This window comes from Cupressus sempervirens, chromosome 11 (assembly GCF_028749045.1).
Source record: "Cupressus sempervirens isolate cs-2001-9-10 chromosome 11, ASM2874904v1, whole genome shotgun sequence".
NCBI classification, from domain to species: domain Eukaryota; kingdom Viridiplantae; phylum Streptophyta; class Pinopsida; order Cupressales; family Cupressaceae; genus Cupressus; species Cupressus sempervirens.
Window position 1 is genome coordinate 614,969,702 of NC_143128.1, and position 26,607 is coordinate 614,996,308.

The window sequence follows — 26,607 nt, forward strand, 5'->3', positions numbered from 1 at the left end:
TCAAATAACACCACCAACTTGTCTATGGGATATCTTGGAAGCTTGTAGGGCCCAAAAGTTAATCCTTCAATCCTTAAGTAGGTGAAGGTTGGGAACTCAAAGGCCATATCTTTCAATCAATGTCATTGCCTTTTTGGACAACCTCTTATGGAGTCCTCATTGTCATGTGCTTGTGATATGCATGACAAGTGTATCTTTAACTCTCCTATAGTTCCCTTTCTCACGGAGTTGAAGCTCAAGATGACAACCATAAATCTTAAGTTGTCCTTTCTTGTTCCCTACGCTGCCCTAGCATATTAGACTTGGGCATTTGATGTTCGTTGCCAATGGGTAAAACATATAAGAGTTCATATAGGTCTTTGTCTTCAAAGATTTCTATCTGGATGTCTAAGTTGTTGCTTATTATCTTAGCCCAGTTGATCATTACTGTTCTTGCTGAGAGTTCCTCTATGAAATAAAACATCCAATTCTCTAACACTGCACCTTGAGGTGTTCAAATGACCTTGTTTAACATGAGGATCGTATCATTATATTCATTATCTGGAATTATGAGTTTCTTGGGCAACTTGGAGTGATGTCTCCTAAGTTCACTAATCCAAACTTCATTTACGATGTCCATATGGCCTTTGGTCTCTTCTTGAACGTGGATTGTGCCTCTTCTTTTGTCCTTACTTGCATTGTTGGATGATAGGTAATTCCAAAGGTTTTCCTTACTGCCTCCTCATTTAGAATGCAAGCATTGCTCCTTTGGAAGTGTCGATTGTCCTTAACAGTGGATCATAATGTCTTACACACCCCACCCGAGTTCATTGCACTGGTGGAAATCCTGTTGCATGGTACATTCCACTCTTCATAACATTGAAAGCCACTGGGGGAGGTAACTGACCTCTAGTCCCTAGAATCCTTCCCTTCATCTTCATTATGTTCAAGTGCTTGAAGTTGGTATCACCAACTTTCTTTCTCTTAAAAGTTATCTGAGACTAAGGAAAATAGCCCTTTCATAAGATTTTTCATTTGCACCTTGTTGCTGCTCTTCCCTTTGTCTTAGCCATGGTCTTGAATGAAGGAAGAAGTTAGCAACATTCTAAGTAAATCTGATTAAGAAACTAACTTCTAACCTTACTACTCTTGACTTTGCTACTGATTTGGAGCTTATAAGTTAGAAAAATCAAGTATTGAAGGGTTGCAAATGGAGTTTATAACCAAGACAAATAATGAATTTTTTAAGACAAGGTCTGAAAGTCAAGTTTGAAGACAAAATTTGTAGACCAAGTCGACACTTGAATCTAATTTCTCCTTGTCATAAACTTAGATATCAGAACACCAAAGTCTGGGAAAAGTTAGAGGACAATAGTCTGGAGATAAAAGCATGCAGACATTGTCTGATCTGATTATTAGAATTATTTTAGTATCTTAGGTTCTTGCTATTTTTAGCTTGTTATTCATAAGTTTTGTTAATGGTCATTTAGGCTTTAATTTTAGTTCTCTTAATCAGTTCTATTTTTAGACGTTGTATTTATTTAGACAACTTGCTTTTCAGTTAATGCTATTTTTAGCATCTGTTAAACTCTATCTATTTGTGCAAATTGTTAATACATTTTAGTTCCGTTCTTTTAAAGTTTCGTGGTATCAGAGCAAATTCTCTGGGATTTTTTTTTCCTATAAGTCATGTTTGGAAAACACGTGAGGAGAAATTGCAAAAAACTTTCATGGTATCAGTGTGGGAGCTGGTCTGGGTATGGCTTCCTTATGGAAGTGTTTTAATATTTTTTCTTCAAAAATTATCTGGTAGGTTTTAATAAATATTCCTCAAAAATTATCTGGTGGGTTTTAATTAAATTTTTCTCTTTAGAAGAAATAAAAATTTGGTTGGTTTTAATCATTTTTTTCCTCAAATGAAGTTTTGTATTCTCTGATCCATGTCTCAGATTCTATGTTTGGTTTTGATTAATTTTTCACCTTAAAAAATGTGTTTTTTTGGTCAAATTTTACCTCAAAAATCTTTTATGGTTTCTGTTATTTGTGAAGTTTGCATGGGATTTCATAACAGGTGTTCTTCTTCTAGGATTTTTGATGCTTTTCCAAAAAATTGATGCTTTGTAAACTTTAAATCATAATAACGTGCAATCTGTTTTGGGGCATCTTGCTCAACTGAAAAGTTTGGAGGGTTCGCCTATTTTTCCTTAGAATCGCGACAGCTGTTCTCAGTGTGTATCTCAGTTTCCAGGAAGCACAGTTTAGTTATCCAACATCAGATATGGTGGTTTTGTGATGATTTTTTGTCATGGTTTTGGTAGATTCTGGGAGGGTTGTTGGGAGATTCATTTAAGTGACAGCGTCAATGCCAAGCACTTGTCTATTGTTGTGGACCATTCTGAAGAAGGGGACATCATTTTCTATTTTTTTGGCTACTCATGATCATTGACATTTTGCAGAACCTGGGAGGATCTCAACAACAGCAGTATGTTTAGAAGGGCTTATGACCACAAGACATGTACATTGTTCTGCAGTGCAGTTGGTAGAATGACCATTAAGAGAGGGTATTAGAATATTTGTAGTATCTTAGGTTCTTGCTATATTTAGCTCGTTATTCTTGAACTTTTATTCTTGAACTTTAATTAATGGTCATTTTAACTTTATTTTTAGTTCTCTTAATCAGTTATATTTTCAGACATCTTTATTTAAACAACTTGCTTTTCAGTTAATGCTAAAAACTATTTGTTTGTGCATTGTTTATACAATTTGATTCACTTTTTTTGAAGTTTCACAGATTCATGTAGCTTGCAAAACGTGGCTTAGGAATGGATATGTCGAAACTTAAAGGTGAAAATCAAACCTTTTCATTTATGGACAAAGTTCTGATTTCTGAGGACATGCTAAGAATCATGCATTCCTGGATGGAATCAATTGATTTTTCCTTGCAAGAAATGTGTGTCTTTGTGCCCTAGGTTGAAATTTGTGAGATTTTAAGCCTTAAAAATCTTCTGATTTTAGTTCTGAAAGTCGCAGCTGTTGTGTAAAAAGTCTTCAGACTTATGTCTGAGATTACATATGTTTGCAACTTTGCAACCCCTGTGCTTCCTTTATCTCTGCAAACAATGTTGATACCTTAAGTTTCTTCTCTTCACTTTGGGAATTGTCACCACTTGTCAGAATATATTCAGACTTTAGTCCGAAGACACTCGTGGCCTCCTGGACATCTGATAATTATTTCTGTTTTTGAAGTCTACAACACTAATTTAATGGAGACCTGATTTTGAACCCTCAAGGCTATTTGTATTCTTTGAAACACCCTTCGACCTCTTACCTCCCAATTATTGGGAGGGTTTCAGACCTGGATTTGAAGCAAGATGTTTGCTAATTTATGGAATTTTGATCTTAATCTCTTATTTTCTGCTTAAAATCTGCAACAATGTATCATGGAGATCAAATTCTCAGCCTTCAACTTCAATTTGCATTTCTTCAAATAGCTGTTACTTTGTTATTCTCAGATATATTGCTATTTTACCTGTTTGCAGTCCCTTAGACCCTCTTTGTGGTCTCCTGTTGGACATTAATAAATTTGTCTGATCTTTATCTTATCTTCACATAATTGATGCAACCTCTTGCCTAGATCAAACGCCTCCCTCTCAGCTTGCTAATTTGCTGATGATTTCCCTAGGACCAACTAGCTTCCTTCTCTGCCACCTTTGACATTCACACTTAAGGTCAACTCTTCACACTGTGTTTTCTTTTTTGCTGTTTAATGGCTTTTTAAAGGGTTGTGGCTTTGGTTTACATCTAGATGACAAATGTGGCATAAAAAGATTTTACCTCTTGATACCTCGAGACTTGTGCAAATTGATTTTTATTCAATTTTCCATTAATTTCATCGTAAAAAAAAATCAAGTCTCTGAGGGGAAAATCAATGCTTATAAGCACAATCTCAGTCCACCTTTAACTATATTCCCAGCCTTGTATAAGCCTCCACAGTGGAAATTCAATGTCCTTGGGGAGTAATTCTTGTTGAAATTTACTTTGCTCTTCTAGTGGAGATTCAACCATCATGGGGACTAACATGTCCCTTTAAAATTTCCTTTCACATATTCATTCACCTAGCAAAGGGAAAATTTGATTATCATAAGGACACCTATTTTACTTGTTTAGTTGCTCACCAAGGCAAAAATTGACCCGTATAGGTACACTCTTGATCCCAACAATTCATCTCAGTCCTCAAGGGGAAAATCAACCACAGTAAGGAGAAGCAGAAATCTTGTGGGTATAAGGACTAGCGAAAAATCCTTGCCTATAAGGACAAGTTGTGTCTCTTACTTTTTAAGTGGAAAATCTGGCTTCATAGGGACAAAATGCAGGTTCCATGGTCATAGGGATTAGGGGAAATTCCTTGTCCATTAGGACTTTCCATTTCCACTCTTGAAAAATCTGTAAGCTCAAGTATCAAGCTAGTGGAAAAATGACCCTTATAGGGACAAAGTGGAAATTCCTTGTCCATGGGGAGTTTCCACATTAATTTTATCTCAAATTCTGAAGTGTCCAGTGAGTGGAAAACTGACCCATATAGGGACTTTTGCATTTTGACTTCGTTCCTCGTGTCCTGAAGTGGAATTTGACCTCCATAAAGACTAACAAGATCTCCAACATGTTTCTAACTTGCTAATCCTTCCCAAGAGTGGAAAGTCAGCCATTACAAGTACTTTTGGCCAAGACTTTGTGAATTTTACTTGTTTTTGCCCTCAAGGAGTGAAAATTTTATCCTTATAGGGATTACCACTAGGACTTTGTGCAAAATCAATTTGCATAGGGACTCTTGGTCCAAATGTGGTGGAATAATGACTCCCATAAGGACTATGCGCTTGTCTTGCATGATTTTATCATTTTAGTCCAAATTAATAGGTAAAATATGACCTTATAGTGACTTGTAGACCATTTGACTAGCCAAAATAGCCCATACTTAGGAATTTGCACCTAGAACTTGACAATTGCATATCGTAGTGACCACCAAACTTATATAACCCGTCTATATTTGCAACTTTAATGACTTGGTCACTTAACCACTCCTCAACCTTCTATCCTCAAAATTGATGCTACTACTGCCAAAATCCTAAGTCTATCGAACAAAAAGATGGGTTCCCCATTCACTATGGGATGATGGTGTGAAAATGTCACAACAAGTTCTTCAAGAACACTACTCGAAACTTTGGCCATTACCATGACTTCCAAATCTTCAGACTTAAGCACATAATTATCAACATCAATATCTTGAGGTGCAACAACGCCCTTAGAGACTGAATCAATCTCATCAAGGTCACAATTGGGGAGTCGTCCTCAATAGTATTTGTACTTTTCTGCTAGAACACACACACACACACATCAGAATTTTCAGATATACTCGTGAATTTTAGAATTTCATAACATTGTAAGTGTAACATTCATCATAGCAACATCATTTGAAATTATCAATTCCATTCATCAAATCATGTAGAACGTAGCACTAAATCAAATAACCATCTTGTTTTGAATGACTGTTGGTTGTTAAGACAACCATTCAGAATTTTGGACTAATTTGCTCATTAATTCTCATCAAGTGATTATCTTCTGTCCAAAAGCTTTTCCTTAGCATTGGAAAAATTCAACTTCAAATTCTTCATTATTTTGTCTTTATTAAAATTTGTCTAATAAGCATTTCTGAGACAAATGACATGAAGCAGAGATAGATATTAGTTGTTCAATTCATTGCGTGCGGGAAGTGCAAAGCCTTAGGGAATTTGAGGAAGCGCTAATTGATGCTGAAGAAAAAAATAAATTGTTGTGCTGTTACTTCTAACATATTTTTCAATTTAGAATGTCTGTAAGCCCATCCAATATTTTATTATTTTGTTCAAATATCCATCCCTAAGTACTCATTATTAACCTTCTTCCACTGTTGCACCGGGCCCACTAATGGGCAAAAAAATTGCCATTTAATAACTTTTTTTCCTTTGGGATTTAATATTATTTTGCTGCTGAAAAATTTAATCAGTCCTCGGGACGGTCAATGTATCCTAGAAACATGTTGACCGTTTCTTGTGTTTTAGGGACGCGTCCCTGATTTTTTTGCCTGGAGAGGGATGACTTGGAAATGTCCACTGCTGTCCCCCCGTTGCCGAAATCAGGACGGTTTTTGAAACTTGGGATATAGGGGTGGAAACGTGTCCTTGGCTAACATAGCTTGAAAGTGAAAAAGACAATGAAAACAACTTTTTTAGTGTAAATAATTATTATTTACACTTTACTTAAGTTTACTTAGGTTAATGCATTATTTTATTATTTTATTGTTTTAGGTTAATTGAGTGCAAGTTATTAAAACTCCTACCTTGAGCTTTCTTTAGCTTATGTGAAGGTTGTGCTGAACAAAAACCAAGTCATTCATCTGTTTTTGTGTTAGACGGTTGCATTTCTTGGAATGTATGTGTTAAAAAATACTTGAATTATACTCTCAAGTGGATGAGCTGCAAGGCTGGGTCAAAATGCACATTGCAATCCACTCAAAATTTTGCATTTTTGACCAAAAATTTCCCAACATTGAGCTGGAAAACACATTGTGAGGGGATGATACCATGTAAGAATATCTTCAAATCTTAACATACTTATTGATCATGTTGACAAAATGAATGGGCTATCAAAATTTTTTAGCCCACCTTATTGCAAGGTCAATTTGCCTTCCTTGGTAGCCCTTTGGGAGCAAATCCCTTCCCTTCTTATGCATTTGCAACTCTAACATAGTGTATTTTGATTGGTCTTTGCTTGGAAACCTTTTTTTTTTTTCATGCACTTGAACAAGCCTTATGTGATTTCAACGTCAATCTCTTCAAATTTCGTGTTGTAGAACAATGATGGATTGAGAAACTATCATGCAATGTTGAGAAGATAACACATCTATCCATCCCATCTCCTATCAATTATGTCCTGTAACGGCTTATACGTGATCATTTTGTTTTCCAACCTACCCTTTATCACTAGTGTCCTTGGCCTTATCCATTTTCCCATCCACATCCACTAATTTCAAGACTTTTACTAGAGGCTTTGAAAATTGTACCATTTGTTCAATTGCTTCCCAAAAAAATGATTGAATACTTGTACTCTGCTACTCCTATGCTATCTGTTTGATTTGAGAAGCCTGAGTCTATCCACTTGGTTGAAACAAACACGCATCTCAAGCTCATTTTTTGTTGAACTAGAGACTGTAGTGTAAGGAAGTGTGTTGCAAACCTTGTCATGCTTGGTCGAACTAGCTCCTTGCCCTTTGTGAAATGGCAGATCATACTCAAAACCCTTGTGTGATTGTAGATAAATTTGGTAACTGTGCAAGCCTTCAGTAATGCCATCTTAACAACCCATTCAATATTCCAATGCCCTCTAGGGTTAGATCAAGGTAATGTGCTGCACATGGGATAAAAAAACATAGAAGGGTATTTGTCTGTCAGAAGTCTCCCATTAGTAACAAAAGAAACGACATTATCTGTAATATATTGAACCACATTTTATGGCCACATCTATGACTTTTGAGTCAAATATCTCAAACAATGCAATTGCAGTTTTCATATATCTGATGCATCCAGTGATTTCAGAAATATAGTGCCTCTTGCCTCTATCACAAAAGACGAGGAAGTTGATGAGGGTTTGGTTCATCTGTCCATCCATCTGACATAACGGTGCACCCACTACAAGCCCACTCTAATGGATGCTCCTCAACATGTTTAACACCTTTTATTGTCATTGAGCATATCAACCCTCATTGTATCGGAAGATGAGGCTTTGAATCTAGGACCTGCAGTTACAATGCCATCCATCATAGCTTGCCAATATGGAGATCTGCAAGGCGTGAAATTCCTAGGCAGAGGAGAAAAAATAGTTTGAAATTGACTTCATCCCTGTTCATGGATAGTTTTCCCCCACCCACTACTCTCTAAAGCAGTATGTGATTTTGGTGTATTATGAGGTACAAAGAAACCATTGATGTTCCTTCCAGTAGTGTTTGGGCCACATGATATAGTAAGTGTTCTCCCACTAGTATGAGATTCCCTGAAACTCTCCCCTCTACCATCTTCCTCATCCAATTGATGCCTCTGCACGCCCATAGAATTGGAACCTATTTCAATCCTCTTTCTTGCCTTTTTGCCTCAGTCTTAGTAATTCCATCAAGATGGTTTTTGGCTTGGTATGTGACATCTGTAGGGCATTTAGTGCATCTTGTGGTGTTATTTCCCAAATGCCATTTGAAGTGGTAAATTCCACCAGTTTCTTTGTTTAGACACCAATTGCATTTAACCTTTGTTATTCTACCGGTAATCAGTGTGCAATGTGTCCGCACAATCCACACACAGCATTGTGTTTAAGAATAAAATCTGTTGAAGCTTTTTAATTCAGCCTTTTAGCAATTTAATGTTGAAATGGGTTAGTTACTCAGCCTATTTTGCAACTCTATCACAATTTATGTATTACAATCTAAAACATTTAAATACTTAATCACTGATCAATAAATTAAATTTATAATATTTTAGTCAGAACTACAAGAACAAAACAACCATAAAATCACATAACCCTAAAATCATAGTGCAAGAGATGCAAATTATAGACTAGTAGCATTTCTATTGCATGATTGTCAATATCTTCAGACCTTTGTAATAACTTATAATCAGAAGTTGCAGAAGTTTTCAAAATTTTCAGGAGTGTTGTGTTTTCTGGATCACTGTTCATAAAATCTTCAGAATATTATACATTAAATCAATGGATCATTGATCATACAAATTTCAGAAAATTATACAGAAAATAATTTACAGAAAATCAGAATGTATAATTTTCAGATATTGTGATTCAGAATATTAGTACAATTTATATGTATTATGTTGCACTTTTTGGTCAAATTTCACCTACTCATAGCCAGTCAGATATGACAACTATCATTATTTTGAAAATAGGTTAACGGGTATTAAGAATATATGTATATTCTGTAACATAAAATGTAGACAGAACATATATGTAAACAAAATATAGAACCATAGAAGTATCTCGAAATTTAGCTGCAACTAGCAAGTATATCTATTCCTGCGTGGCAATCTTTTTTGGTCAGTATGGACAGCAAATGTCTGGACTTTGCTCACGTGGCTCCTCTAAACCTGCAAATGACTGCACACAACACACAACAAACCTGCAATTTTGCAAACGACTGCACACGGCCCCTCTACAACAACTTGATACAAAATACAGGCTTGCACAGCCAATAAATAGAAATTTGGGCAAAATTGTTCTGGCGCCCTTAGGGTTTTCCTGATAAATACATTCAGAGGGTTTAGTCGCTATTTTCACAAGGGGATTAATCGCAATTTTAAATTATTTATTGGCCAAAAATCTTCAAAAAATCATTGTCTTTCGTCGTTCAAAAAATCCCAATTTTCTGGGGAATTAATTGGCAAACCTCTCAATCCTTGATTAATTGTGATTCAAAAATGATTTCTGCTTCTATGATGTATAGGCTAGCTTTGATATAAGAAGTGTAAAAAATGCTGATGTTAGATGTGTTGTTAGTATTCTATCCTCTATTTGTTTGACAATTTCATTTTATTGTTTACAAAATACATCTCTATATGCATTTTTCTAACAAGTCTCATGATCTGTATATGCTACGCCTCTTACATTAGAGGCTTTTGGTCCCATAGAAGCTTAGTGAGACTAAATGAGGAGTTCCCCCACTTCTTCCTTTTATATAGATGGTGTTAGCTGTTATTCACTTTCCACATAATAAGTTTGGACACATGCTTCTTCCAAGTCTTGTGGATTGGTTGTGGCGTCCATGCTAACATGGCTTGTCTTTGGAATCCCATGGTGTAATATTGCAAAATTTTAAAAGAAATTCCACTGAATCTTTTGTTCATGCATGTGGCACATGGGGATAGAAATTCTTTTGGATCAATTCCTTGAATTCTCTGCAACAACAATGTAAATAATTTTAGTAGTAAGATAGTATTTTTATGTTTTGCTATTTCCTATTTACAGTAGAAACTAAATAGTGAAGAGTCTTTTTATAGGGGGAGCACTAGGTTGTGGATTTTAAGTCTTTTGTGCATTTACTTGGAGACTTCTCACATTGCCCATTGAGGAATTGTCATTGCAGCATATTGTGGCAACATCCTAATATGTAATGTTCAATTCAAACAAGATTTCATACTTCATTTTGGTTTTTCGTAGCTACACATGGATTGGATCTTCGTATGGCTTCATTTTCGTTGGAGCTTTTCCTGCTATAGGAGCTCTTAATGTGTTGACATGATTGTGGACAAGTGGTTCACATTTTCAATTGATAGTAAGTTAGATCATTAATTGCACAATAACATGCTTTCAGATCACGCATGGGCACAATCAACCTAGTTTCTCTAGTTATAGAAGTGATAGAGACAAGTTGAACAACCTTATTTTGTAAAATTCATCACTTTCAGGAAAAAATGGTGGCGAATATTTTTCACAGGAAATATGTTTGGTATTCTCTTATTAATAATGGGATATAACATTGTAGAAAAGTAACTCGACTTGAGAAAACAAACTTTGCTTTTTACCAATTCAATACCTTGGCTCTTGAAAAATTGCAGAAGGGAACAAGCTATCAATTAGGCAAAACTTTTCTAGAACACTAGAGATTTGTATTAAGAAAAGAGGTGCTATAAACAAGTTACGCATGCACAAAAATAGGTGGCTTTATCACCACCTTTGCAGATTAAGGGGGGGATGTAACAATAATATACATAATCATAGTAGTAGTAGCAGACAAGGAGTTAATGCACTAAAAGTAGATTCTGTTTAATGAGATTGACCATAGGTCCAGGAGAACAGGCCATGAAGATTTTGTGGTGCTTGTGGGATTCCAGCATGCATGCAATCTACAAGGCTGCAAATGCAACTAGGAGTATTGAGTTTCATGGCAGTGTAAATCTGCATAGGTCAAAGCAATATTCAAAAGCACAAATAGGCTTTACTATAATGGGTGGCTTGAAGAGGAAAGATATTGAGGTTATGATACTGTACTAGACATGGAAAAGACTCTGATTAGTATGGTAATTTTTTTTTCTGTGCCTACTCGCTCTCATGTGTATTGCATGGCTACAATCGATTTATAGGTAGTGCAGACCTTATGTAACTGTTTTATTAGTTCCTACATAGCTTGAAGTGCCTGGATGTTATATAAACCACTAGCAAGACATAATGAGCAACAGTCCATTGCATTAACAATAGTAGCAGACTGTCTTTATAAAGAGATTATACTTAATAAATAGAATAAATGTCTGGGCTTAATAATGCTTATTGTATGTGATTTTTGTCTTTTCTAACTTGTTTGTAGGATTTTTTTGTGTAATTGATATTTTCATGCATAGTATTGCCTATTGTTTGCTTCCAATTTGTTTTCTCAATCATATATTGAATATGCATTTTACTTAAACCATGTTGGGATGTCTTATAATATTTTTGAACTTTGCTGGTGAGTCCTTGCAGGTCGGATTGTAATAGGCTTGTACGGCAAGGTGGTACCAAAAACAGCTGGTATGTAGAATCTATTTTTCCTTTTATTAATTTTCAGTCGAGAGCTTAATATGAGTCTCATTATCATCACAATGCATGACGTGCTTTGATGCATTGTGAAATGGTGTCAACAGTGTACTTTGTTGTAGAAACTTGTGCAAACATGCCCTCGGGCCTCAACATCTTGTATTTTGATACCTCGAACAAAAACAAATGCATCCTTTTAAAGTTTTAAAAACAATGATTAGTCAAAAAAGCAAATAAAAAAGACTTTCAAGAATACAGCAAAACCTACTCTCAATCCTTCAAACTCATTTTTTCTTTGGAGATGAAAGCTCCTTATATAGATCTACAAGGACAATGTTTCTAAAAGAAACAATTTGGAATGAAAGACAAAAATGGAAACTACTTAATAAACTAAAGACCAACTATGGTGATCATTAAAGAAACATTACAATGTTCTAATACCATCCCTTAATGGTCATTTTCTAACAACTGCCTTTTGGTCACAAAATCTTTTGAATATCTTGCTACTGCTGATACTCTCCCTGGATCTGAAAAATGTTAATGACCAAGAAGCCATCTAGTCAGATGTTGGGCAATGAAGGCATTACTCCCTGTAGTTAGAGATGCAGAGATGAAACTGAAACCACGATCTTGAGGAAAACTGCCAAATCCTTTTGCAGATGTGTATTATGGCCCAAAACAGGCTTCAAGATTATTCCCCCAAGAAATTTTACAGCTGAGCACTATGTCTCAACATAGACTGCAAGAAGCCATGTTTTTTGAGGTGAAAAATTGAACAAAACCAAAAAATATATTCCAACACATGGATCAGAGAATACAAAACTTCGCTTTTGTAGAAAAATGGTAAACGGCAACAGGTAACTTTTGAGGCAAAATTAATTAAAACCCAAGAGATAATTTTTGAAGAAAATTTGAATTAAAACCCAAGAGATAATTTTTGAGGAAATAACTATTAAAGCCCATAAATTATGAAACTGATAGCAACATGCAAGAACATGTGACTCACATGCAAATTCATGCAACCTTTGAAAATCAGAGACTTTCTCAAACTAGGAATTCATGTGATTCAAGCTCTTGACCAGACTTATGATTTTCAGCAAAAATCTTCAAAGAAGAACCACAAAATTCTCCAATGATTTTTTATTTAAAAAAGTCTAAAACAAAATTCTGCAAAATTTTTTTAGATTAGAAGAAGCTCAATTTTTATTAAAATGTTTGCCAATTTTTATGAGATCTCATCGACCCACTTTGATACCACATTATGATAAATTGATCCTTGTATAGATTTACAAAGAAGATGTTTCTAAAAGTAACAATTGTGAATTTATGATGAAAATAGAAACTACTTAATAAACTAAAGACCAACTATGATGACCATTAAAGAAACATTACAATATTCTAATAGGTGGTAGATTAGGTCAAATTTGGTTAGGCATAGTGTGTTCCACCTTCTTCTAGCATTGTGTATGAGCTATTGGATTTGGCTTATGACACGTTTGTTTTAGGACCTATGATGGAGGCTGACTTGCAGATGCATTAATCTTTATATTAGGCTGACCTATGTTTGTAATTGTGATTTTTAATTTATATAAGTCTCTTGGATCCTTCCTAAAGTGTGTTTGTAATTGTAACTTGTAATTTGCAATTCATTTGTGCTTTTACTGAGGTCTTCCTTGTTGCATTGTATTCTCTTCTCTCAATGCTTTGCAAGACCCCTATTGTGTTTAGAAACTGAGAATGCCACTATGATTCTATCTTATCTATAGTATTTATTCATAGGCTAAGAACTCTCAAATGTCATTTCTTGCTTATCTGAAACCTTTGTGTCTGTCATAATTACACTTGCTATCCTTGATGACTAGAGGGACCAAGGATTCACTTCGCTTAGGGTTTTACCATTGCATTCGTCAGTATTATTATTTGTATCTTATATCAGTTGTGATGCTGTGACATACCCATGTATTACAGCCTTGCTATTCTGCATTTGTTCCTTGCTGCTAGTCTTCGTTTCACTCTAGGTCAAAGTTGCATGGATACAGATATGGATACAAATACGAGTATGGTATTGGACATGGATACAAAAAGAAACCCAATTTGGATATGGTTGGATACAGAATTTATAAAAAACAAATACACATATTTTAACACAATTTTCTACATTATTAAAGGATATTTGTAACTTCGAAAGCAATATGGACATATGATTGCTATATAACACAATTCTAAGTTGATTTGATGGCTTATAATTTTCAAAAAATGGTAGATTTGCTTTGGAAGATAACCCAAAAAATGGCTAGCTGAAATAGAAAAACTTTTCGTTTGTCTTCCTCATTTCATGTAGGCTTTTGTTTATTCCAACTAAACAAAGTTGTATGATTGATGTTTGTTTTTAATCAAGGAATATTTACATCAAATTTTTAAAAAATCAAATCGTGGTATTTGGCACAGTCCAAAAATTAAGTACTTTTGGGCACGTGGGTAGGGAATCTGATATGTGTTCAGGCCATATCGTAATCATATCTGATACACATACAGATACAGATATGGGGATACACGTGCCTGAGAAGGGGAAGAGTAGTTCTGGCTACTCTGCTCAAGGTTTCTTCTTTTCTCTTTTTCCCTTCCTTCACATCTTTTCTGGTTTTCCAATGCTATATAATTATGACCTCTCCAATTTGCTTAGTACCCAAGATGACTTACAAATCCTTCATTGAAGGCAAACATCTCTTCTATTCTAATTAATGTCATGTCACTCGCCTGATTATTGTGCTCTTTTCATTGAGCCTGATCCTTTTATTCAATGCTGATCTTGCTTGTCAACGTTTTTGTGTCACCCCTCTTCTGTTTTTTACAAGTATCATTTTCCTATTTTTGTTACATCTCTTTTTATACACTTGCTGTCGCTTCCATCTTGACTTTGGCATGTTTGATTTTTTAATTAAAAAATGGGTTTATTGAATGCTTGACCTTGTAACATAAATGTTTCACATATTTATCTAGGATTGATGCACTGTTGACTCAATGCATGCGACATTTCAGCAGTGCATCATGCTCACAACTAAATATCCCAAGGAGAACAATTAATCAACCAAAGGCTAAGTGTTTGTTATGAGTATCACAAGATTTAGTTTCTTCTTTAGCACCTTAACTGAAATATATGGTTTTGTACATGAGGTAAGTACTGTAAACTCTGGTTTGGTTCAATCCTATTATTTGCACACTCAAGAAACATCAAATATATTTATGACAACATATATGGCCAAAGCAATTTAAGTTTTACCATTTGGCATATAAACTGTATGAACACTTTAAACATGTATTTAATCGCATCATGTCATGCCCACACACATATTGCACACACATGCACACACATGATTAATGTCTAATATATCTTTCATTCAGAATAACAACATTGTTTCCCTCCAAGATGTTTTTGTGTAATATTTAAAATAAGGAAAGTAAAATGTTAATGTTTCTAAATTGAAATTTAAATGTAGCCTTAAAACAAAATACGACGATGCTATCAATCAAGGTTATACATTGGTTGGTGATATTTTTGTTGTGATACATAAGATTTAAAGGCACAATCCATATTATCAGGTGTGTAGTTGTCCTTGTGTAGGTGTGCTTTCTAGGGTTATAGATGAGATTAGAGATTTAGTTGATTTTTTGTTACAACTGCCAAAATGCCAAGGAGTTCATACCTACAAAACATCTCAAATTTAACAACCAAGGATAAGTGGAAGGGCTTATATTTTGGGATTGTTGAAGGGATTTGTAAAGAAATTCAATCCATAGGGAGATAATCAAGCTAGAAACAAAGTGTTTGAATAATTGAAGACAACTAAAAATAATGTGCTGAACTTATATGAGGTGAAGAGGTGAGGCCTGTCCATAGAAGATGCAGCTTTGGGGAGACTATTCTAATTGGAAGCATATAGATTTTTGTAGCATGTGATTGGAAATGTGAGGCATCCATGCAACAACATCTAAAAAGGCTGCAACGATAAGCAATCTAGAACTAGAATGTGACAGAGTGACGTAGTAAAAAATGTCCCATTCTCATGTATGGATTTTGTTAAGAAGTATTGTTTGCTGGTTGGTTTGTGCTATAATTTCTCACTTAATGTTAGTGTGTTCCATTTTCAGCACTTGCTCCACTAGCATGCAAAAGTGTGTCAAATATCTTGTTCTTTATCTAGTTTTGTTCTTTCCTAGAGTTAATTTATTTGCTAGTTAGTGTTTGTTACTAGCTTTAACAACAAGCTCTTCTAGAGAACAGGCAAGTTATGTACTTCATAACATATTAATATTCCTTCGTCCTAGTTACAATTCGAGTAATATTTTGCCCACTTTGGATAATATGAAGACCTAGGTAATAACTAATAAGTTAGAGGTGTTGATTGGAGTTTCTTTCTCATGGAGTATTGTAAGGAGAAGCCATACTAGATGTATGTATCTATTAAATGCATTTGTGAATGAAAATATAGAATGTCATGTTACCTTTGGATTTTTAGGTGCAATCCATATTCAATTTTGGAGGCGGCCCTTATTATTCTAGGATTGTAGACACTCTTAATAGATTCATGACATTATTTGTGAGATAAACCAGGTGGAAGAAAGTGACTTGCGTTAGTTCTCAACTTCTTTGGTATTCTAGTACTCTCGATAAGGATAAAGATGGTTGGAGCCTTGTTGATGCTAGGTCTTAGTCTTTATTTTTTTATACCTAAACACATCATTTGAGCCGCTGATGGGAATACAATGTGAGTTAAATGGAACACACTTAAACTTTAATGAATACGATTTCCAACTATGGTAATACTTATTTTTGGTGAATTATGTTCAAAATGCATTTGACCCCTCATTTGGTCTTCAAAACCTATAGTTCTTACAAATTGGATGGGACCTACAATATTTAATGTTTCTTGTTTTAAATCAATAAGACTATCAAATATGCCATCTACAAGCATAATATAACCAAGAGACAACTTGGGTACTGTTCTTGTCTATACTCAAAATTAGATTGTGCTTTCTACATCACTAGATACATTTGGATTTGGTGGTGTGGTTGTCTATGTAGCGTCAAAGTGAAGAATGACGTGCTATTTAAGAGGGGAATGAAAATGTGAGGCTACATAGTCTCATATGTGTGAGGGTTGCATTTAGAGGTCTAGCATTATGATGAAGACGCACTTAAGTGGGTTATCTTGGGGACTCTCATCACTTACAACTACAGGGGTATTCTTCACATTGTTTTTGGCAACTACTGTGATATCCATGTTGCTGGTCTAACCTTTCATTCCACCAATTGGTGCTCAACGGGCTCTTTAAAATTGGCCACTAGAATGCCAAATGCTTCTTACCATGTGGAAGATTAAAAAGGGTTACCAATCCTAATGTGGAAGGTAGGAAGTGTGAATGAGAAAAATAGAAAAGGAAGTTAATATAAAAGAAGAATGAATATTATATTGAGTAATTATCTTTTTTGAGGAAAGTTGAATATAATATTAGATTATAAATTAGTTGATATCTAGAGATGTACTTTACATAAATCAACTAAATTAATCAATGCATATAGCATATGTTTATTGGAATGCAATTTTGAATCTACCAGAAATGGTTTGCAAATAGGAAGGATGGCTAGCCATCCAATTCATGAGAACTCAAGTATACCACTTTGAGATGGATGGACTAGAAGTCTTACCATTCTCATGGGTTGGGCAGTGTTGAGGACAAGAATTCCAATCATGCTCTTAGGCTTGTGGATCTTATGAAGCATGCCACCTCAAGATGAATGGACCACAAACCAACTATGCTTATAGGTTGAGAGGAAGAGTGGTTCTAGGTTTGATCGAGGAGGGTTAGCCTACAAGAAGGATTGAGGGATGGAGTGGGCTAAAGATCCTAACATTTTGTGGGCTGGGAGGTGAATAAGCGCTCCTTTGCTTTGAGGGTTTTCTCAAGTACGCCACCCTGAGATGGATGGATAGGGAATTCATGTATGCTCTTGCAATAGAACGAACAAGCATCCTTGAGATTACAATTTGCTAACATTTTTAACAAATTCCCAATATGGTTGCTATGGGATTATGCCTTACAATTATTATTAATGCAATTAGGGCACTTATATTTAGAAAGGACTCAGGAGTAATGCTCATGTGCATTTATATGTTATCATGAATCTTGATATTTAATGTTAATACTTGTAAATATAGATACTATGATATATTCTTATTTCTTAACGATAATTGATTAATATTGTTGTAGGATCTAAACCAGAACTATTTCTTACAATGTATTGCATTTGATAGTGTTTTGTAAAGTTATGTTTGAAAGTGAATTGCATTCTTCAATGTAAGTTGGAATTGTTATTTTAGGGTATAAATTAGGGAGATCCCAAGAAGGGAGATTACAGCTAGTATTCAGCTATCAGTGGTTACAATTTATAGAGCTAAAATTCATTTTTAATCCAACTCACCCCTTCTTTATCTTCCTCAACTGTAGAGTCTTCCTCAAACGAAAAAGCCCAAGCAAAGAGTTGTGGTTATCCTCTATTAATGATGGATTTGGGAAAATTTTCCCTTGGTGAGCTTTGGCTTGATGCTTTTCCACATTCTCCTTGAAGGCCTTGACTACAAAGAGAATCCATTGTCTTCCTATGGGAGAGGACACAGTAGGTCAAATTCCCACATTATTGCAAAATCCAAACCCCACCACTACACAATTTACCACCCCATTCAACTCCACACCCCACTTGGCATAAATAATACACTTCACAATGCATTTCACCATTGCCTTCTCTCCCAAGTCGAGTATTATTGCTGCGAGGAAACAATGTTGTTCATCTTATGTCTTCTTTAGAAGGATGTTTGGAAGAGTTGGAGGAAATCTCCCCCCATAACACCACTACCTTTGCTAGGGATGCTCTGGGTCGCTATATGGTACGTGCCTGTTAAATTGAAAACTTGTTGGCCTTTCATGGGGAACTCATAGGGAAGTCATATTGCAGATTTTTCCTTGAAGTTTCCATTAATTGCTATTTTGAAATCAACATTGCACCCCCTCACCCTTCCGTTGCTATCCCCTCACCACAACCTATATCCATATCCATGTCCCCCTTGTAGGACATTCTGTGGAACTATGGTTATATCTAGCTTCAACTATTATTCGAATGGCCTCTAAAATCACAGGGGACTTAGACCTAAGAATCTTGTCGAGCTAGAGGAGTATGACAACCTTGTTGGAAGCCATTTTCCTTAGATTTGCATGGAGAACCATGGTCAACTCCATCATGTCTGCCCTTTGAAACATAAACACAACCCAAAATCTTTGCATCAACCCAAAAACAAACGAAGTACTCATATTGGCATCACTATTTGTACATAAGTATAGTGCTCTTTGAGTGCGCTCAGTCGTCATTACATTGAGTCCTCAATCACTAACATTAATCTCTATCCGGGAAATGATTGCCTTTTAGTCAAGGCCCTCACTGTAAAACTTTGTTCAGTGAAGCTATATTGATTTATTCGTTTGATAGCACATTAGCCCTTAAGTTTCCATTTGCATATCTTTTTTTATCAAAGGGCATTGACAATTATTAATTGGTCTACATTAACAAAACTTTATTTAGGCTATTTATCAAACCTTCTTCTAGATCTATCCATAACACCCACAATTTCACTTCATTATTAGTATCCAACGTAAAAGGAAACCTATACCTCACAATCACCCTTCCATTGGAATCTCTGGATATGCACCCAACCCTTGACAACCTAAGATTGCCCCTTGAGGCCCTATCAAAGTTCATTTTAATTCACCTAGTCTTTGGTGAGATCTAAGAGGTCCTCCTTGATGGAATCAACTTGTCTGACTCCTTGAATGAGGGAGTTTATTTTATTTAATATGTTGAAAAAAGAAGAAGAAGAAGAAGAAGAAGTTTCGGAAATGGGGACGTCCTCGAGACAGAAGGGGACGTTATAGATGTCTCTCAACCATCTCGGAAACAACCGTCTATCCCCAATGTTAACACAATTTTCAAATTCTTCTTTTTCAGTCACCATCATTGTTATATTTCACTTCTTTGTAAGTGGTCATGGTTTCTCATCACCAGTTTCCTAATCCTTTTCCAATCCTACATCTTAGGTAGGTTTATTTAACATCTTTCAATTTGACGTTGTTCCTTGTTTTAGGGGGAGTCTGGAGTAGGTTTGGCAGAATAGTTTATCTAGGCCTTGGCTTCTAATTCAGTTGTAATATTAGTTTTCGGAGATGTTGATTGAATGTTGGAGTAGTATCGCTATCCCTTTCTAGGTTGTTTTTTGGTATTAATAAAATTCATTTTGTATTTGCTCTTAGTTTGACCCCTAGTTGGTATTAAGCCTTAAAAGTTCCAACCAATTTTAGGGTGCAAATATGTTGTAGGTCCAATTATAAAATATAAGTTGTTTTTTGTATAAGGTCCAAACAAATCCATGGTGCAAAAGTGTTGTAGGGTCGATTGAAAATTAATAAATATCAGTTGTTTTCTGTATAGGTGTTACCATAATATTATTGTCTTGTAACAATTTTATTTTTGCTCCTTGTTATTGTAAGTTTATTGTGCATCTCTCCTTGCTGAGTTAATTATATTCTTATTTTCTCTTTTCACTAGTGTTCTTTTGGTTTCTACTTTCAAATCACATCAATTTTAGAAGTCTATTTTATCGGCAATAGGCTCTAGTAGAAGAGGCTAAAGCAAGATATGACAAGGCTGTATTGATACTGCTCACTTATAAACTTATATTTTTGTTCATATATTGATATGCATATTGACAATTCAATACTAAATCGGTTATTATTTCCTAAATGACATTGAAATGGTGTATGTTAAGGTTCTATAATGTTTAAATGACATGCTTTGTGCTTAGTTTCATATGAATAACATGAATATTTGCGAATTTCAGTGTTTATTTTAAAATTTTCCTATATTTATATAGTCGTACCCAAAATCGGCAAAAGATTTTGCTATCTTGGAAACCCGTCTCATCGTCCTTGTCCCAGAAACTCGGGGGGAACATAGGTTCGTGTGAATATGTATAATAAGAGAAATATACATAATTGTAAAACTAAATCATTTCATAGTATGATTCTATGATGCTTGATCATTGATCAATGCCTGTTGGACTTTCGGATCGTTTTTGCAAATGTACTAATATGGCCATTGTAATTGATATATTCCAAATGCAGATTTGGATCTCATATAAATATGAGAGGAGACATGTCTCTTCTCTTCAAGAGACATGTCTCCAAGGTTTAATCATCATTTAATTTAATACATATATTTCATAATAATAATAATTAGTATAATATATATGTATATACACATGTATATATATTAATATATGTATGTGTATAATATATATATGTATTATATACAATAGTATATATTATTATTAGATGAATACACATATATACAAAATGATGATTTACCAATAACAACAATGTATCTTAGATTGAATTTATCAGACTAAAGCTACAACTTTAACACTCCCTTTTAGCTAGGGAGGATTAGTAAAACACCTTGTGCTCTCAAGTATATGAAGTGATATCATCTTAGTATGATATTCCTTAAATGACATATATAAGGATATCAACATAAATCCATCAACACAAATATATATATTAACATATATTACATATGGAATTTGCGTCAATTCACTATGAGGCTAAATTTCAGCAACTATAATACAATATTTGAATACCACCTTAAGTGTGCTCTATTATGGATTTAAGTTATGGTGTCCGGCAGGATCCGACCCGAAGAACCATAACAAATTCATTTTCATGGTGTTAGGCAAAATTCGGTCTGAAGAACCATGATGATTGATTATCAAGTTGTCCGGCAAAATTTGGCCCGAAGAATCACGATAAGTTGGTTATCAAGGTGTCTGACAAAATTTGGCTCGAAGAACCAAGATAACAGTTGCTCCAACACATTTTGGTGTTAGGAGATGGGCATAGTTACACTGCCTTACGGGACAGGGGGATGGCGGGATGAGGGGACAAGTTTTCGAGACGGGGGGACAGAGGGGCTTTGATTTGGAGAAGGCGAGGGGATGATGATGGGGGACAGGGGGGGGGGAGCACGGGTGTATATACAAGGGACGGGGGGTGGTGGGGGGAGCAGGGGTGTATATACTATACATATGGTACTTAAAATGCCAGTTACAAAAATATGAACTACAATATAATATATACAAATGTAAAAATCTTAAACATTGAACATTGCATTGGAGATTTGAACTGGAACATCATGATTCATGATCTAACAATGAATATTGAACATCAGCAAATGAAAGAGTGTCAAATTATATAATTTTAAATTTATAATATAAATATATATTAGATCAATAGTATGAGTATCCACTTTCTAATCAATGATTATGAGTGATGACACAAAGATGATTACAATAAGTATCATGTGCCATGAATCATGATATCAAAATAAGTATATAATGCAAACAAAAACTACAAGTCTCCAAGAGTCTAAATCAAAATATCAAACGAATGATCAATGATCATCCCTTGGAAGTCCAGGCGTCCCCCTGCACCCAAAGGGGACACGATCGCATCCCATCGCACCCACAGGGGGCACGGGGACAGCTCGCTGTCTTCGTCGAAGGTGGCGCTCTGAGTGGCACTGCCCAAGATGTTGAGACGACGTCCCCCTTTCTCAGGTTTGACTTGGTTTTGGCAGGGGGACGCATACCCGTGTTTCACTGGAGATTGGTCAACTATTGATAAGATTGTAACCTTACAATAGTTACCTTTTGTTCGCTATCATAACTTTCAGCATTCAAGGACAAAAACTTAATGTAGTTTGTTATGATAACAAGTCCAACTACTGATAAGATCGTCACTTTTCAATAGCTCCCCTCTAAATATAGACATCAATGAAATATCGTCACCTTTCATGACATAATCACAACAACATCATGTAGTAACTCACATGATATCCACCATGAACCAAGTCAGAGGGTGGACCAACCATAACTACTACTAGAGGGTGGAACAAGTGTTTTCACCTTAGACTTCTCTCTCATAGAGGAGAGCACTTTACAACGAATTTCTCTTGGAACTTCTCCTCAAAGAGAAGATATCATCCACAAAGGATTGCATCTCAAAATTTCTCCCTCTGAACAATGATCTTGGGAAGTTAGGTCCTGTTGTTACTCCCTTTGAGACTCTCTTCACCCAACGATGTCTGTCGAACTCCCTCTGAATTTAATATTAATCTTTTCAACCTTAAGGTGATAAGTTGATACTTCCTCATGATGCACTCAAAGAGTAGGCCCATCAAAATCATGCAGTCACACACATGTATTTCGAGACCATCTTTGAGTATTAATATTCTAAGCTCGTGTTACCTTTGAAGAAGTGTCATACTCCCTCTTATTGTAGAAGGATACTCGTAATCTCAATCATCAAGGATATTTGCTTCAAGAGTCTCACTTTATCCAGCCTGATCACAACTTATTGTAAGCTACTGTCATACGTTGCCTAATGTGCCATTCTTCTTTTCCTGCAAGATCAACTTTAGATACAAAGGAAAAGATCAAGGAAAAAATAACTCTTATAGCATGTATAGAATTTCAAATAAGAGAGAGAATAACGTAAGAAGATAAATGTAATATTCAAGGCTAATGAATACTTATCTGTACATCCTTCATACAAGTTTCTCAATGAAGGTCCATATGCATCAAAAACTATCTCCATATAGGCAGTTGTCAAATAATGGGAATAAAACATTGGCTATTATTTCCCCCTTCAATGTAAAATTCCCACTTATTCCATTTTATAGAGTTTTTAGTCCCTATCAACCTCTATATCATTGTCTTTAAAACTTTAATATGGTGAATGCACTTTCAATTTAACTTTCTTAGTGATGAATCTCATATAATAAAACTTGTAATTATATTGATACTTTCCTCCAAACTGATCTATGACTATACAACAAAATTTATGAAAGCAAATTTGATGTTGAAACCTCCAACCCTCTGCATTTGAGATGTGATTATCTCCTATAAATTTGAGTTTAAGGATATTTGATACACCATGCATCATAGAGCAAGCTCTTTACAATATGTTTCTCTTTATATATACATATCATATCCATTTATGAATGTTTCTCATCACAATAGAATTTTGTAGCTTCCTTTGTGCTATCCTTTGTGACGGTCTACTTATATCAATGACAACATGACACACTTTTAATGTTTCCTTTGTTTAATTATTTCCAAGTTTTTTGTCTTATCTTACGTTTGATGATGTACGGGGAACACAATATGTTTGCCCTATTTTGTAACATGCAATTTCATCTCCTTTCATTGTAGGTTCATGGTGTTATTCAATACCTTTGTCAATGGTGTATGTGAACTTTTGAAGACCACTCATGATCTCTCGATCAAATACATAAGGCTTTAAAATGTAATTCCCTTCCTTATATTAATGTTGAATGTTGGAGATCTAACATGTATCCTCCAAAACAACAATACCATTTTACTTGTGTTTCTCACCTTACTTTATAATGTCATGATAATATTATTTCTACGACAAATATGAAATACCACAAATACTCCTGAATAAACATTTGGTCAAGAAGAGAATGTGTTCTCCTTGTTGTTACCTCGAGGATCACGAAGCACCTTATACTTTAGTTGGTGCATAGAATCAATGTTCTCCACCTTTCTCCGGTATGATATTGTACGTAATATGATGCATTTATGAAAATCTAGCGCTCTAACTCTGAGTAGTTGATAAATATATTTACTACTTCGTATCTCCAAGCTGGCCAACAACTCCCATACTCACAAAGGATCTGCGGATTCACATGGGCAAATCGAGTGAATGATATTTTCTTGTTTTTGTCTAATATTTGGCGATGATGATACTCAATTCTTGTATTGGTTGCTCTCAAGTTGCTCACTTTTATTATAGCACACATTAATATATCTAGAAACTTTAGTCTTTATGCGAAATCAATAATGTCACCAAGTATCATTGTTTCAATCTTCTCATGTGATATATTAATCTTTGAATACTCATTAATACGTGCCTCTACCAAGCATCGATGATTTTTAGAATTTAGGAGTCACCTCTCATGTAAACCACAACCAATAATATTTGATATCCTTTTAAGCTTCTTGTAGTTGCTTTAATACTTCTTCCAATACTTATAAATATTTTCGTATTGTCCAAACTAGATGCTCACATAATCAATGCTTATCTAAAACTTATATGCTTCCATGCAGGGTATGTGCAATTCGAATATTCTTACTATTGGAATCTTCCTTGACTTGGTATTTTTTGTATTATGGGAATGTTGCTACACAAACTCCTATACTATGCATGGATGAGGGACACCTTAATCCAAGGTCATTATTTCTTAGTCTCGTTATTGTTAAGGTGTGAGTATTTTTCATTAAGGTGGATATTATTTTCCATCTTGGAAATGTCATGATGGGTCAATCCAATAGGAGGCCACCTCAACCATGGCCGCTTCAGCATCACTTTGCGTTGATCATGTTTTAGGATACTCTATTTGATATTCCTGTCATACTTATGTAAGAACTTACAATATTTTTTAGTTCAACTCTCATACTAATAACTCGTGCAAGAGAATTTTTAGGGTTTCATAATCAAGAGTAAGATAAACATTTGAAAATTTGCAATTCTTCAACTAACATCCTCTAAATCATAACTTGATCACATAAGTTAAATCGCTCATACATACCATCTAGTATATGGTTCTCATTAGATGAGTAGATCATCCTTGGAAGCTCACATATCCCCTAAAATGGTTAGTGGATCCATGCTTCCATTTATGTAACCTAGGCTTTCATGCCCATCTTATAACAATAATATTTCATTAAAATAATCATTTCATGATAGGAATATATTTCATCACCAATACAATATAGGCCTTACAAGTGATTAGACAATTACACATTTATAACAATGTGTCAAAGGTAAAATGAAAGATCATCGTACACCCAATAAGATCACAATGGTTATGTTTAACATGGTACCACACTATTTGTATCCCAGTTTCCTAAGCACTTGGATTGCACACACACAGGATTCCTGAAATGGGGTGTGGCCCAGAGGCTTGTATGTTCTATTCAAATCATTCCAATTGTGGCCCGGATCTTGAGTCTGATACAACCATAAAATTTTACGTTTCTGTGGGACTCTACCTACGGAAATCCCCTCACTTATCCATAATCAAGTGTTCATTTTGGGGGGGCCTGGGGCCACTTGATTTCACCTTGCATCATGTTAAGCATGGATGCTCGCTCTACTCCTCCAGAGATAGCTAGGATCTCACCATGCTCACAGGGAGCATACGTCTTCAGAAAGAGCCACTGATGGAACTCTAAATTTTGGCTAAGTCCCAAATACCATACCAAAGAAAAATCCTCATGTACAAATGAGTTCCCACAATTTTAAGTCCTAGAATCCAATTTGATGCATGCATTCAGTCTTCAGTCTTCAGATCTTACCCACTACTTATATTCAAACAATATAAGTAAAAGTTATGATTAGGAGAATATAGAAAGTGTTGAGTATTCAAACAAAAGCAAAGTAATCAAGATTGACTCGTAGAAGTCTAAACAAGAAATATATCAAAGATGTGAAGTTTACATATGTGAAGGGAAAGCTATGCAATATAATATAGGAAGTGTTGAGTATTCAAACAAAAGCAAAGTAATCAAGTTTGACTCATAGAAGTCTAAACAAAAAATATATCAAAGATGTGAAGTTTACATATGTGAAGGAAAAGCTATGCAATATATATAGATTTCAAGGTGAATATGATGAGTCATGATTGAATGATACTACATCATAGAGAGTAAGGGCCATTGGAGCCATAAAATGCCTTCATAGAAACAAACGCAGCCAAAGGAATTTGTTTGCCATACCACATAATAGAGATATATGTATTGACCAGTTAATAAGTGTGAGATGGTGGTATCACTTGGAAGAGTTGAA

General features: G+C 35.1%; 1 protein-coding gene across 2 annotated transcripts in view; it reads left to right on the forward strand.

The window, feature by feature from the left end:
• Positions 1–26,607, forward strand: part of LOC149531198 (Cyclophilin-like peptidyl-prolyl cis-trans isomerase family protein) — an 87,006-nt gene that overhangs the window by 25,027 nt on the left and 35,372 nt on the right. Inside the window, exons 2-3 of one of the 2 annotated variants that reach the window (XM_089808743.1) lie at positions 2,771–2,823; positions 11,521–11,568. In XM_089808743.1, coding sequence (XP_089664869.1) covers positions 2,802–2,823; positions 11,521–11,568 — 70 coding nt within the window. In that variant the 5' untranslated portion in view covers positions 2,771–2,801. The remainder of the gene's footprint in view (positions 1–2,770; positions 2,824–11,520; positions 11,569–26,607) is intronic. The other variant, XM_089808742.1, reaches the window with a different exon arrangement.